The 14,184-nt window shown below is 37.9% G+C and overlaps 2 protein-coding genes across 3 annotated transcripts in view; one reads left to right on the top strand and one right to left on the bottom strand.

The window, feature by feature from the left end:
* Nucleotides 1–12,553, bottom strand: part of dcma (decima) — a 32,659-nt gene extending 20,106 nt beyond the window's left edge. Inside the window, exons 1-2 of one of the 2 annotated variants that reach the window (XM_036821603.3) lie at nucleotides 12,277–12,553; nucleotides 584–923 (exon numbers count right to left, since the gene is read on the bottom strand). In XM_036821603.3, the coding sequence (XP_036677498.1) occupies nucleotides 584–670 (87 nt within the window). In that variant the 5' untranslated portion in view covers nucleotides 671–923; nucleotides 12,277–12,553. Of the gene's footprint in view, nucleotides 1–583; nucleotides 924–12,229 lie in introns of both variants that reach the window. The other variant, XM_036821607.3, reaches the window with a different exon arrangement.
* On the top strand, nucleotides 5,733–6,255 carry Taf12L (TBP-associated factor 30kD subunit alpha-2). Its single transcript, XM_017075998.4, has 2 exons — nucleotides 5,733–5,946; nucleotides 6,018–6,255. The coding sequence occupies exons 1-2, from the start codon at nucleotides 5,755–5,757 to the stop codon at nucleotides 6,240–6,242; spliced, it is 417 nt and encodes a 138-aa protein (XP_016931487.1). The 5' UTR covers nucleotides 5,733–5,754; the 3' UTR covers nucleotides 6,243–6,255.
* Nucleotides 12,554–14,184: the final 1,631 nt, after the last annotated feature.

A 14,184-nucleotide genomic window follows, 5' to 3' on the forward strand; every position in this document is an offset into this window, starting at 1 on the left:
ACGCTGAGATCTCGGAAACTATGAGAGTTAGGCTATTGAGATTTGGCGTACAGATTCCTGAGCTTCTTACGCAGCGCAAGTTTGTTTCAGTAGACTGCCACGCCCACTCTAACGCCCACAAACCGCCCAAAACTGAAACTCCTACAGTTTTGATGCTAGATAGAAAATTTTAACTGAAATGTATTGTTCTCATCAATACCTATCGATTGACCTAAAAAAAAGTTTGCCACGCCCACTTAAACGCCCACAAACCGCGAAAACCTGTGACGCCCACAATTTGGATGCTAGATGAAAAATTTGAACTGAAATGTATTGGTGTCGTCAATACCTATCGATTGATCCAAAAATAAATTTGCCACGCCCACTCTAACGCCCATAACGCTTAAATCTGTCTACCGCCGATAGGTGGCGCATTTTAATTTCGCTTTGCTGCTTGCATATCTCCATTTCCCTTTGAGTAACGGGTATCTGATAGTCGAGGTACTCGACTATAGCGTTCTTCCTTGTTAATTTTAGTAAGGTATGCAATGAATATTTTTGAATGAATATATATGAGTGTTTAATGAATATTTTTAAGACTCACCGTATTCAGGTTGGTGATCTTGTCAAGTTCCACGGCCGTACTGCCGCGATGGTGGTGCAGGTGGTGCAGATGGTGAGTTGTCAACATGTTGTTCGTTGGTGTTGCTCTTGCCGGTGTTGCTGTTGTCGCTGGTGTTGTTGCTGGTGTTGCTGCTGCTGCTGCTTTTGATGCCACATTCAATCGAACATGGTTCACGGTTCACAGATACTCGCTATTTGTTCTCGAAATCGAGGCAAGCCATTAAGACGGCCGCTCAACTCGCAAATTGCAAATTGGCAAATGCAGATGGATGCACTTAGCTTCGCTTATTTCCAATCACATCACCTGGATTGCTGACCACCTGCGGAAGCCGGACAAATAACATAGAATGAGACTGAGTGATTGAGTGGCGGATTGAGATCAAATTGCATATATGCAAAATCAAGCGACACCGGAACGCGTTTGCACGCCTTTCCGGAATCGCCGGAAATGTGAAAGGTGGAGAATTGTGCTGTGGCATCGGCGATTTCCGGCACGTCACTTCACCATCGTCGCCACAATCGATTCAATCGGGGATTTTAGTTTTGCATATAGAGTTCTTTTTGGTTTTTTCTGCCATCCCATCGATTTTTGTTGGTGCCTTCGCTTTTTTATCCCTCAGGCATAAAACAACATCCGGAAGCGACAGTTGGCAACCGAACGCTCTTGGCTTTTTTGGGCGTTAACACTTCATTTGGCTTTGAGTGGCGGAATTGGCTACTAGGTGGCCACAGGATTGTTTCCACTTAACCCCTGCCCTCCGCACAAATAAACAAGCAGTCAACAAAGGTCGAGCCCTAGTCAAGCGAAATGAAATTAAATTCAACTCTTGGTGCAGCAGAAATATGCAAGACAAGAGCAGCTAGATCAACCAAGAGGGTGGTTACAAAAGTACCTGAAGCCTTAAGAATTATTATCTTTAATTCTAATATAAATAAATAATTTTGATAATATGGTAAACAAGTAAATGTTTGTGGTCTCTTAAGCCAAAATACATTCCTAGCACAAATAAATACTACAAAAAGAATATTTGGTAAAATTATAAAAGCTGTAACTTTTCTGGCTTGAACTCTGAATTTATTCTTAAAATGATAGGGATACCTTTATTAATAAAACAAAAATTTTAAATTAATTAGCTTCGGACACTGAGCTTATAAATTAATGGAGAATGAATGATTTTGAATTAAAACCCTTTTATTCATTTACACTACGATTTAATGGTTTATGTTATCCTATTAATTTCTCAGGTACAAAACTTCTGATATATGTTTTTAAGAGTATTATAACAGTTCCATTATATCTTTTAATATTAAAAATAAAATTTTTTGCACTTTCTCTTTGAGGTATCATTTAATATTCTTGGTATAATGCTAGTTTCTTGGTTCTCTGGCAACCTCCGCTGCCATTCTGACCTTTGCCAGCACATCTTCTCCATAAAACGATGAAATTACATTAAAAGGAAAACAACTGAGCATAACTGAGCCAGCTGCATCAGCTGAAAGGTCTGAAAGCCATCGCAGGAAAGCAAAGCAAACAAATAATGTAGGCTAAGACCCAAGGTAAATTGTTTGCGATGGCGAGGAGATGGATGGAAGATGTCTGGCTGCCTGCAGTCCGTGTTTGATTTGTGCCAGTCAAGTCGCTCAATTTACCAACACAAACAGCTTTGAACAGGCCTTGGGCCAGGGTTTTGAATACATTTCAGGGGATATCATTCGAGTGGGCATGAAAAGAGTGCAGCAGGGCCATAATTCAATTAGTTTTCATTAATTCCAAAATATTTCTCACGCTTCGATGCACTTAAATCGCCTTACTTATTGGAAATGAAGATGAGAAATATAAATTTAAGCAATCTACATAAATATCTGCATTGAAAAATAGATATATATAAATATGTTATTATAATTAAAATCAAATGTTGATAAAATCTTTTATAAATCAAAATCAATCCTTCAATTTATTTTTTAATTTCCCCTTCTTTCCAGTCAATTTTAAATTGTTTTGACAACTTAACTTAGCCTGACAGGATAATTTTAGAACGGAAACGAAATTAATTTCCTGTTGGAGAATTAAATTTTCACACTTTCTGGCCAACAAAGTGGGCTTTAGCCACCTGAATGCGAATCCCCATTTATTCCTGGCCCACCGTAAATGCAGCTGATAAGGCGTGTGTGTCCGTGGGCTTAGAGTCACACACTTTTCACTTTTCCCGGAAGGATCCGCATTGTTTGCCATCGTGCTCGGCATGGAAATGGAGATGGAAATGGGAATGAAAATGGAAATGCGCCTCATTAAGTCACGGCGCGTTGCAAAATATGCCGCGAAAGGATTAAGTGACGATGCTGGCGACAAAATGGCGCGCCGCCTATTAAAGGATTTCAGCTCATCCCCATCTTGTGCTTATTTCCATTTCCATTTTCATTCCTGTTGCTGCCGTGCTAAGTGTAATTAAAAACTTAAATGGAAAAAAGAAATTAAAATGCTTTGCTTTTTGCATTTATGAAACATTAAGGCGAATCTGCAGATGCGTAGCAAGTTCTGTTTAATTGTCTGTGTACGCAGTGTCTGGCGCGATTTAAATCAATTTGTTGTATGCCACTGTGTCGTATACGCAATATACGTTATGATGACTAAGGCAGTTGTTATGTGTATGTGGTATATCCCTAACAACAGAATGCCATAATCATCTGAAATAAAACCATTCTGCGAGTGCATGTCTTCTGTCTTTCGGCTGGCATATGAGTGGGAATTAGCCCCTCAGTCTCGACACTCTGCCAGACATGGCAGAAACTCATTAGCTTTATTACACAGACACATTCTCCGGAGAAAAGTGAGTGGGTGGAACTGACTAAAGCCACCGCATTCGTATTAACTATTCATGTCCGCACACAGGCACAGTCATTCAGTCAGCCACACTTTCTCTCCCTGTGCCACAAAAGACATTTGAATAATTTTGACAAATGTGTGATTAATTCAAACATTTTGGCAACTAAGGCTGTTATTTTTCATGCAAAGCAAATTAGCACTCCATAAGCATATCATTTGCGTTAAGTGTATGATATGTGACATTTTTACAGTACTTTAAGCCGTTGTTGTCTTAAAAAATTCTAAATAATACTATTTCATATGAGAACCATGGACAAAAAAAGAAAAATGGGTAAAAAACCTAACAGTTAATCAAATAATTTTTAAATTAAGTGCTAAGATGTGTGTAAGATCAGATATATTATGTTAAATTTAAGAAATCACATACAGTTTTTTGTACACAAATAAATTTTTTAAATATTCCTTAGCAGCTTATAAGTTCCCCATAAGTCTTAGGAACTTTTCCTCGTGTGCCCAACGACAGTTAACCTTTCCCAAGCAGCCAAGTTCCATTCAAGTCTCACAAAGACTGCCTGATTGGGGCTTGGGCGATTAAAGACCCTGACAAAGTGAAATTTATGGCACTCGCCCCACTTAAAGCTAAACGTCGCCAGCTTTTTGCTCCCTGTGCATAAGGCCACCGAGCAAAATATGAAACAGAAATCAGGCAGAGGCAGCAACAATGAGCGGACAGGACTAGAAAAGTGCACAGAGCAAATAAAAGCGGCGATATAAAAAGAGTCGCATGCCGGAAACGGCAAACGACAGTCGGCAGGGGAAAGTAGAAAGGGGATGGGGGAAAGTGGAAAGCCTAATGCCAATGCCAAACACCGGATGCGGATGTGTGACACATGGCCAGGGGGTGACCCCGACCCCCGACCCCCGACCCATCTCCCCCCGCCGACTGGGAACATACGCACAATGTCATTGTCGCTCGCTTTAAGTAGGCGACTTTATTAAGCCGAGGACACCGAGGAGCACCTCCAAAGTGGCCAAATGGCACAGCATTTTGGAATGACAAAACTGGCTACTATGGGACTAGAAGTACACAAAAAAAAGGGAATATTTATAATAATAAAATCCTTTACAAGTCTAGAGGGACTTATGCAGAGGTGTCACAGAAATCTCTTTTTATATAATTTTAAACCAAATTTAAAATTCGTTGTAAGATAAAATAAAGAGTATGTTTAATTTTTTAACAACACATCTAAATTTATATAGATGAAAAAACGAATATTTTGGTTGTTTTCAAATCAACCGTTCCCAAATCCGTGAGAGATTTCTGTAACACCCCAGATTTTAAAGATCAAAATATGCAACATAAATCCATAGTACATTTGTCTTTGAGCTGTCTAGACTCTTAGACTTATTCTTTAAATTTTATACTTATTAAATGCATATTTCCATAAAAATGAATGTTTATTAATATTTTAAGTTGTACTTTAAAATGAATTTTATTTTTTATAAATTTATAGAATATCAATTAAAATTTTTTCTTTAATGCATAACTCCTTAGCATCAAAAATATTTTATATATGAATGTAAATCTCACATTAAAATCAGCTTACAGCTCTGCCTAAAAGACCAACTCGGCCATTTACTCCCAAGATGGCTCTAAATTTTGCTCGCTTCGCCAGAGTGAAATTCCCACTGTGCATTTGGCCGTGTGCGAAAAGAACAAGCGGCATAATAGGCCGGCAGGACACCTGGGCACGTGTGGGCTGTTGTTTTGACTGGCCTTGTTCCGACCCACCTGGCATAAAATTAAGCCACGACGACGACGACGTTTCTAAGACTCGGTTTAGGCAAAGGTCGTTTATGGCACGGCCACAATTTGTTGCTTTTTGATATTTACTTAGTCGCGGCGCTTGTGAAATGTAAAGCGCACAGTCGAGTTGGGACATAAATCAAAGGCACAAGACGGTGGAAAAATTGTGGAGGAAAATCCGCAAAGGAAAAGGAAAACGCTGCGGCAATAATAGCGAGCCTTCAGGTGCAGAGAGTGCGACTTAAACTGGTTATTTATGGCAGGTCCATGGGCGAAGAGTTGAGTCTGGGTTTTCCCGAGCAGCAGGGCTTTCCAGTTTCAAAAGAGAACAAAAAAGTTCCAATAACCAACGCTAAATGATAGTTTTTTTTAATGAGTAAAGTTTTATATATCCTTTTAAAACGCCTAAAAGTATGCAACGTTTTTTGCTCTAGCTCTCTATGATTCTCAACTAGTTCTGCTCACTTTCTCACCTATTCCTTGTGGCATAATCGAGGAAAAGCAAGAAATTAATTGAAGCATGGAGAGAAAGAACAAGGACCTCTGGTCCTTTGGCCGGGATGACGACGACAGCGATAAATCGTCCGAAGACGAGACTCCTTTCTCGACCAGGTCCTCTAGCAGCTCCAGCGAGAGCAGCAGCGATAGTTCCGACGAGATGGCCCAGTCCAGCGAAATGGAGAACATCCCCATCCAAGAAGGCAGTTATGATGTGAGTAACCACTTTCCCCATTAAGAAGTATCAATCGAGCCGCTTTTCCACCCATCATCCCAAAAAAACAGATAATATCCAAGAGCCACCTGCTGCAGTTTGTGCAGAAAATCGACGGTAGTTGCTCGCTGGACGATCAGGGAAGCGATATGTTGGCCAAAATTGCCGACTCATTCGCCGATGATGTCTCCATGCGCATGGTCAAGTTGGCACAGTTCCGAAAAAGCCGGGTGGGCTTGCTGGACCTGAAATTCATTCTCAAACGCGAATACAACATGGAGTTCCCCAACGAATAAATGAGAAATAAATCATGTAATAACTTTAATTTTAAGTGGGAGAAATAAAAACAACCTATACCTTTAAAGGCTATTTTAATTTATTCTTTAATAACAAGTTTAAGAAACATGTAAAAATTTAATTCTTTGTATGATAAAATAAATCAAAAACTATTAAGTTAAGTCAAAAATAAATGATGAGATCTTTTAATAAATATACTATTTTAAGGCCGTCAATATGCTTGGTTTAGATTTTTCCTCCGTCTTATATTAAATATCAGAGGCAAGTAAAAACATTTATTTATGGTAAAAAAACAAAACATTGTTGGATTAATTAAAATGAAAACAAAGTTTAAAATGTATTCGGTAGATTTTCAATAAAAAGAATTTCTTGGCTAAACGGAAATGAACCTTAACCCCATCACAGAACCCATTCAGGTATTGATGGATAAGGGTGTTGTACCTGATGGAAAATTGTAAACCGGATCATGATTAAGCAATTAATAAATTCAATAGCCGACGTCGAGGACCGAACCCGCACTCAATGGCCCCTACAAAACGGTCATCATGGTCTCGGCCACACTTGCCTGGGTCCTTGACTCTGGCCTTTCAGCCGGGAATTACTCAACATAAAGTTAAAGTGCCATAAAAATGCCAGGGCACATAATGCCGCACTCACACAGTTGCTGGAAAACACTCACATGCTCCCATTTACACACATGAACAAGCACAGGGTTCCTTTTCAGATCCTTTGCTAAAAAAAAAAAATAAAAGAAGGCAGAAAACTAAGGCTAAAAATTCGAGAATGTATTTTTTCCCTCATTTTTTTCGCCTGCGCCTGAAGAATAAAGAATACTTTTTCGCTGGCCATGGCCATGGGCACATTGTGGCAACGGAAAAAAGGCATAATTCTGAAGCTTTTCTCCCTGGCTCTTAAACAAACTTGTATTTATGTATTCAGCAGATGATCTGTATTTATTTAAATAATAACCACGGGACTTTATACCTTATCTACAGCCCACTCAGTAGCAGCAATCCTTTATTTTTGCCCATTTATTATGTGCAGCTGAATTGAATATATTTTGGGTAATCAACAAATAAATTCGAATGGCTGGAATACCCATATAATATAGATTGAAACTAAACATTCATGCAAATGCAATTTATCTAATGGTGTTTATAAACTAACTTTATTATGATTTAATCAAATAAAATTTAATCCATAAATCAAAAAGGCTGGAAGAAAAACTTCAAAGTTTTTGTAGACATGCATTATTTTTTTTGCCTTTACTTTAGTTTATTTGGCAAACAAAATACATAGTCGAAGTGAAATATTTAATTAGAAGTGCAAATGGACTGGCAAAAGATTTAATACGCATATAAACAAAAGCACTTGATTTATAATAGATAATATTTATGTGATGGATTTATGATTATTCATGTTTAAAATATTCAATAAAAATTAAATAAATAAGCTAGAATAAGGCTAATGGATTGAATTGAAAATGGGAGTTTGCAAATAAATATATTGGTTTATATCCTAGACTAAACATATTTTAAATCAAATTAAATGGATAAGTTCTTATAAACTTTGGCAACCTATATCCCTACTTTAATTTTTCCCATAAATTTCCTGCTTTACTACAGCCAAAAATAGGAAATCTTCCATTACATTTGGAGCCGCCCTCGGGGCAGCCGCAAACGTTGGCAATCATAATCCAGGAACGACACATTGGGGCGCATTTAAACTGATTTCATATTGGATCAGTGAGTGTTTTCGCTTGTGCGTGTGGGGGTGAGAGCTCTGCCTGTGTTTGTGCCACCAATACAACCGCAGGATGGCAGGAAATACGTTTGCCGTATGTCTTGGCACGCACGCAGGAAAATTCAAGTCGTCGAGGTTTTTGGGCAGGCGAAATTATAATGAATTTGTCGTGCATACTAGTATATATATTCCCCGATGCGTGACTCTTTGTCCTTCCCCCGCTAAAAAAAAACATACACAATGTGCCACGCCCACTCCATTTCAGGGCGATTTGGCTTAGTTCCGAGGAGATAAGCAGCTAAGTGACTTTGTCCCGACATCATGGCCCATGGGCTGTTGACGGTTTGGAAATCGTGTGCCTGAAATAAATACGAATTCTCGATGGTGTTGCCGATGTGATGTTGTTTGTTGGTAGATACAAATTGAATTAAAGTGAAATCAGTCGCCGCTGGCCGTAATAAATTAATGAAAACGTAGCCAGGCGTTGGAATAAAATATGAGGTAGCCAAATTGAGTTATCGACATAAATCGTTAAATCAGCAGACCTGACCGAACTTGTAAATTAATTTATATCAACTGGGATAATGGGTAAATAACTGCAGCCTTTGCAGCTTAAAAGTTTAGAGCACAAATTCTTTTTTAATTAAATTCAAGTGTGGGACGGACGACCTTTTCTGCATGTCAAACGCGAGCAAAGGAAACTTCTGCTTTTCCTCAGCCTTTGAGAGAGTCATTTTCAAAGAAATTCACAAGTTATTCATGGCAACTTTTCGGGGGGAAAACTTGACTTGAGTGATATGTTACCAAAGAGTTGTGCCTTCCAAAAAAATATTCCTCTCTAGTTTCCGGCCAAGGTCAATTGTGTACTGCAATCCGAAGCTTTAATCGAGATGAGATTTTGGCTCAGAATCAGGGAACACGGAAAAAAAGGAGCAATCAATGCCAGTTGATTACCATTTGTGGAGTTGCCCAAACTCTCTGGCCGATGAATCACGTTAATGAACTAAGTGAATTGGAAAAGTTTTCAACTTTTCGAGTTCGACTTTAGGATGCGAGTATTTGACGTTATCCTTGACGGTTTGACTTTCGAAAGTTAAATACTTGTGCTTTAACTTTAATATGTACTTAACTTGAATTACAAAGTTTTATTTAGCTTTAATTTAATATGATGGAGTTCATTTTAAAGTTGGCCGAAAGTTTTAAAATGCCCTCTCTTAAGTTAATAATAATGGAGCAATTAGCTCATCCTTTCTAAATATTTAATGTGTTTTTAAAATTATTTAAAATAAATGGTATGGTAAGAGAAAATACACTATTAAAAGGTTTTTATGTCTCCTTTTACTACCTAAAAGTCCCCTTTTGGTATTCATCATAAAAAAGAGCTTAAGCCAACATGTTTTAGCGCTTTTCATAAGTTTGTCACGTTCAATTTCCACTGCCACACCTTCGATGGCTTCGACGAGAAGTATTTAGTTTAATGCATTGTCATAAACTTAATGCAAATCCAAATTACAGTTTAAAATCCAGCTCAATGATGGCCAATCCGAGGCAATTTCGAAATTGTGTTTAAATCTGTTTTTATGACCTCGATGGCAAAGTCAACTTGTTGGCCGAAACATCATCATCCCACTGCGGTCATAAAGAAATCTTTTGCCAATTTATTTATGTGATTTACACTGAACATTGTAGCCCAGACTAATATGAATAAAATCATGATAAATACATATTTAATGGCGGCCAAATGTGATTTGTAAATTTATTAAATCTAATTGCACTGCAATGTGCTATTGTGGCAAATTGTCATCTGTCACGGAAATTGAAGTGTTTGCGTAGCAAATCAGGGACATTTTCAAAGCGAGTGCGGCTCCTTGGCAGTAACCCCATTACCACTAAGTGCCATTGCAGGCGGGCCAAGAAAAATTACCTTACGAGGGAGAGGTTAAAGCGGAGGGGGAGCGGACAGTGGCGCACTGTGGGGTGTTTACCTTAAATTCCGGAGACTTCTCTCCATTTGTTTCGATTTATGGAAGCAATCAATCTTACGAAGCCATAGAACTAGCTTATGAAAACAAACAGTGCTGATTTACCTTTGTGCCAAATACACTAGACCAAATCAAAACATCCTCAGTTTAGGGGTTCAGAAAAAAAAGTTTTTTTTAATCAGTCGAAAAGGTAAATATTTGTCTTTAAAATAAATTTATTTTAAATCAACTACATTAATTTTTTGTACCTCTTATATATACTGAATTTATTCAACAAATAAGTCTTTATCAAAAACACATGAACATTTTTTTTCGTTAAATTTAATAGTGGGTTATCCTATACGATAAAAAAATATTCTCATATATTTTTTGTGAACTAAAAATACATGTTTTAATTGACTTATATGGAAACTGTTTTTTATGTAAAAGTAAAGTATTTAATTTTATAAAAATTATTTTTTTAACACATCCTGATTTATATTTCAACTAAAAAAATTATTTATAATAGGTTAGATGGTAAGCAAATGGAAAAATGGTTAGAGGTTTTAATTTTAAGTTAATCCTTAAGCCATACTTGCCACCAGTTTGGGTTTATCCCGCCCATGGTACTTCATGGCTTGTGTTTGCATTTGCATTTCATTAAAACACAGGCAGGTAAACAAGTTGCCGCCCATGGCACTCACTCACTCACTCGGCGCGGTTCAACCTCAGACTGAACCTGAACCCCGACCTCTGAACGCGGATGATGATGGTGCTACGAGGATGTTGAAGGCGATGACGAGGACTACGGACTACCGACTACAGACTACTGACTATGGACTACTGACTGCGGATGGTGAACCCCACCCAATTGCTGTTGTTTCAGCCTTTGGTTGCTGGCATTGAGGCCCGAGTGCAGCCTCAAAGTGCACTGCAATTGCAAACGAGTGGGTTCCAAGGCGCCCACTGATTGCACGCGGAACGTGACACGCCCACGGGCATTACAATAAGTATACGCCCCGTGTGTTTCAATTAGTTTGCGTTACGTCCAAATAAACACCTTAAAGGTGCGTGTAAACAAGCGGAGGGGGGCCATGAAAATGCCAGAAGATAATGACGCCATGTCCGTGGGCAAACAATAAAAGCCTAGGTCAAATTAGACCGCCATATCAGACGCAATTCGGCCGGCAAACAAACAAGCCAAAAAAAAACTGTCACTTGTCACTGGTGCGACCCCTGGTTTTTATTTTATTTTTATTTTCCCCCGGGAAGGGAAGGCAGGGAAACCGGGCATCTGGTCAGATAATTTTCTTTGTTTTCCGCCAAATGTTTTCATATTTTTATCCGCAATTTTTCCGCCTATTTTATCACGTTTCGCGTCTTTTATATTTTTTATGTATCCCCATCCCCTGTTTACTTTTAACGCACGTTCTTTGGGGAGAGTTTGGGGAACTCAGACAGGTAGCTATATGCAAATCAAACAGAGGGGAAATGGCGCTGACAAACGCCGCAAAAAAAGTTTATGAGAGCAGGAAGGGAATATGGCAAATCCATTGGCATGGAATCCACGTGCATCCCAAGTGCCCCGGGGAAATTCGAGCGGCACAAGAAAGAACTTCCCTAATGCAATCCGCCCTGAATTCCGGCTTATGACAGCTCGAATGTCGAACTACGTGGCGGCTCGTTTCGCTCCTGGTGAAATTTAAATACGTCACCGTCCTGATCCGATTTGAATTTACATGATTTGCATTTATTTAGGCATCTCTGAGTTTCCTTGGATTGTTTTAAAGGCCATGGGCTCATATTTTTCACCTTGTTATATTATTTTATCTAATTAATTGGGTTAAGTGAAAGAACAGGGTTTTATATTAAGAAATTTAAGTAAGTTCATTGAGGTTGTTTTTTTTTATAGCAGTAAATTCTTATTAAAAAAAATGGTTTTGTAATGCAGACTCTGTCAAATTAGCTATATTCCAAATCACAAAACTTAAAAATTAGTTTAACTTCATTACTATTATCAAGTCATGATTTAAAACACATTTTAAGATTAATCTGTTAACTTTAAAGGATTTTAACGGTATAGTAATCTATTGAATATGTAGGTTTTTATGTCAAGAGAAAGATATATATGAGAAAAAATCCGATATACACTCTTAAAGACTTTTTAAATCACTAAAAAATGATATTTAATGTGAATAAGTTACTTTCTCAATATATTTTAGGTGCTGCAACTCACTTAACCCAACATTTTTATGCAAATTATAGACATTTGTATTAATTACCAACTCATTGTAATTTGTAACCCCTTTTGGATTCTCATTAGGCTTACATCGAAGTTGCTTCCCAGTTATTTTAAGGCTGTTCACATGCTGATCGAGCAATACCGATTGCCCAGTCAGTCAATTATTGACACATTATCTGCCACTCGGCTCACGCACTACAGCCGCAGCACTGACCACTGACCATTATTGACTCAATACCCAATGCAGGCGCATTGCGTATACGCCATGTGGCTCAAATCGAAAACCGAACGACGCAGCTCGCAACTCGCAACTTGCCACTTGACATGCGCACGTCTTTTTGGCCGCGTGCTCTCGCCTCGACGTCTGTTGTTGGACTGAAAGCCAGAATTTTTGTCAGAGGCTGTGGCTGTTGGCCAACTGAAAGCGTTAACATGCCCTCGCCAGCAACAGCTGCTCTGTTAACCGGATTGAGTGCCTCACTGGCCCATTCATTCATAATTGTTTTGAGTGAAATTGTGTGTCGGCCTGATGTTTATTTTTGCTTTGAGGGAATACAGAGAAAACCAAAAGAGAAAAGGAATTTTATACATAATTAAGTGTTTATTTTTAAACAAGTTTGGATGGGTAAAATAATTACATTACTTTCTTACTTACTTACTTTTCTATTTAGCACTTTCTTTAGACTCATTAAATCAAGTGTTATTTTTTAATTTAAAATTAATAAATATTAAAAAAATATATAGGATTTTCAAAAGATAATGTATAAATCATGATACACAAATTCTTTGACGAAAACTAAAACTATCTTATCAATTCTGTAGACTTTTAAATTAATTTTAGTATTTAATAGGCTCTAATAAAATTTGGTCTTTTAAGTTAAGACTAATATTTACTACGCTTTTTTGTGTTTAATATTTTATAAATATTTTTGCATTTCATAAATATTTCTTCATCTAAATAAACACTCAAATTGGCCAATATTCGGATAAGTTATGATCATAAGAGTCCTTGGATTAGAAATTGGAAAGCCAAAAAGGGCCATGCAAATCTGGGAATGGTAATGTAACTGATATGGCTATGTATTTTTTTCGCTGTGCCAGATTGTTTGGCTCGCAGGACGGAAAATCAATTTGGCTAAGTCAAACGCGCCGCTGGGGAGCAACTGAGTTAGCGTCATTCCCGCCACGTGCCTCGCAAATGTTAATGAGCCTGCGTGCCATAGCCTTTATTTTTATTATGCCCCACTACGATTTCTATGAATACATGGCCTTACGCACTTATATATGCAAAAATAACACAAAAAAAAAAGGGAAATGTTGACCTTTCCCGCGCTGTCAATGCTGCTGGCCAGAAAAGCAAAAAAAGCATAACAAACAAATGCGCGTGAAATGTCAAAATCACTGTCTGCCAGGCAGTGGAAAAGTGGAAAATGGGAAAAGCAAGTGGAAACTGCGAAAGAAAGATGACGACGCATAAGCGAAAAACAAGCAGAATGCTAAGGGCGAGGCAATCAAGAAAAATTCCTTCAACAAATGGCATGGCAAATACAAACAGCAGCAACAACCATAGAAAATTCAAGTGGTTGCATGTGGGGTTTTCCTGGGGTTTTCCGGGGGTTTTCATTGGATCCCCAGCACGAGTTGATGATGAGGTGGCCCATAAACACACACATGCTGCCCACCAGAAGACTTAACAAGACTCAAGTGAATTATAAAAAGTAAATGCTCCAACGAATCCGACTCTTTGATACCCGATATGCTTCTATTTTCAATGCTGAAAATGTCTCTATATTAAAGATTGGTTTTTGTTATCCTACATTGTCTTTACTTTAAAGAATCTATAAAGGTTTTAAGCGATTTATAAGAAGGAAAGCCTTAAATTTATTGACATAAATATTTAGTTATCTAATTAAAGATAACTAGACTCTCAAGTAAACATTTCACAAACTTAGAATTTAAATTTTATGTTTAGATACCTGTTATAACTATAAAGCT

This window comes from Drosophila suzukii, chromosome 2L, assembly GCF_043229965.1.
Source record: "Drosophila suzukii chromosome 2L, CBGP_Dsuzu_IsoJpt1.0, whole genome shotgun sequence".
Lineage (NCBI taxonomy): Eukaryota > Metazoa > Arthropoda > Insecta > Diptera > Drosophilidae > Drosophila > Drosophila suzukii.

Bases quoted from the DNA above. Each gene is read 5' to 3' on its own strand.
- Taf12L (XM_017075998.4), top strand. From the start codon at position 5,755: ATGGAGAGAAAGAACAAGGACCTCTGGTCCTTTGGCCGGGATGACGAC. The intron at 5,947-6,017 runs GTGAGTAACCAC...CCAAAAAAACAG, and splicing joins TCCAAGAAGGCAGTTATGAT to ATAATATCCAAGAGCCACCT.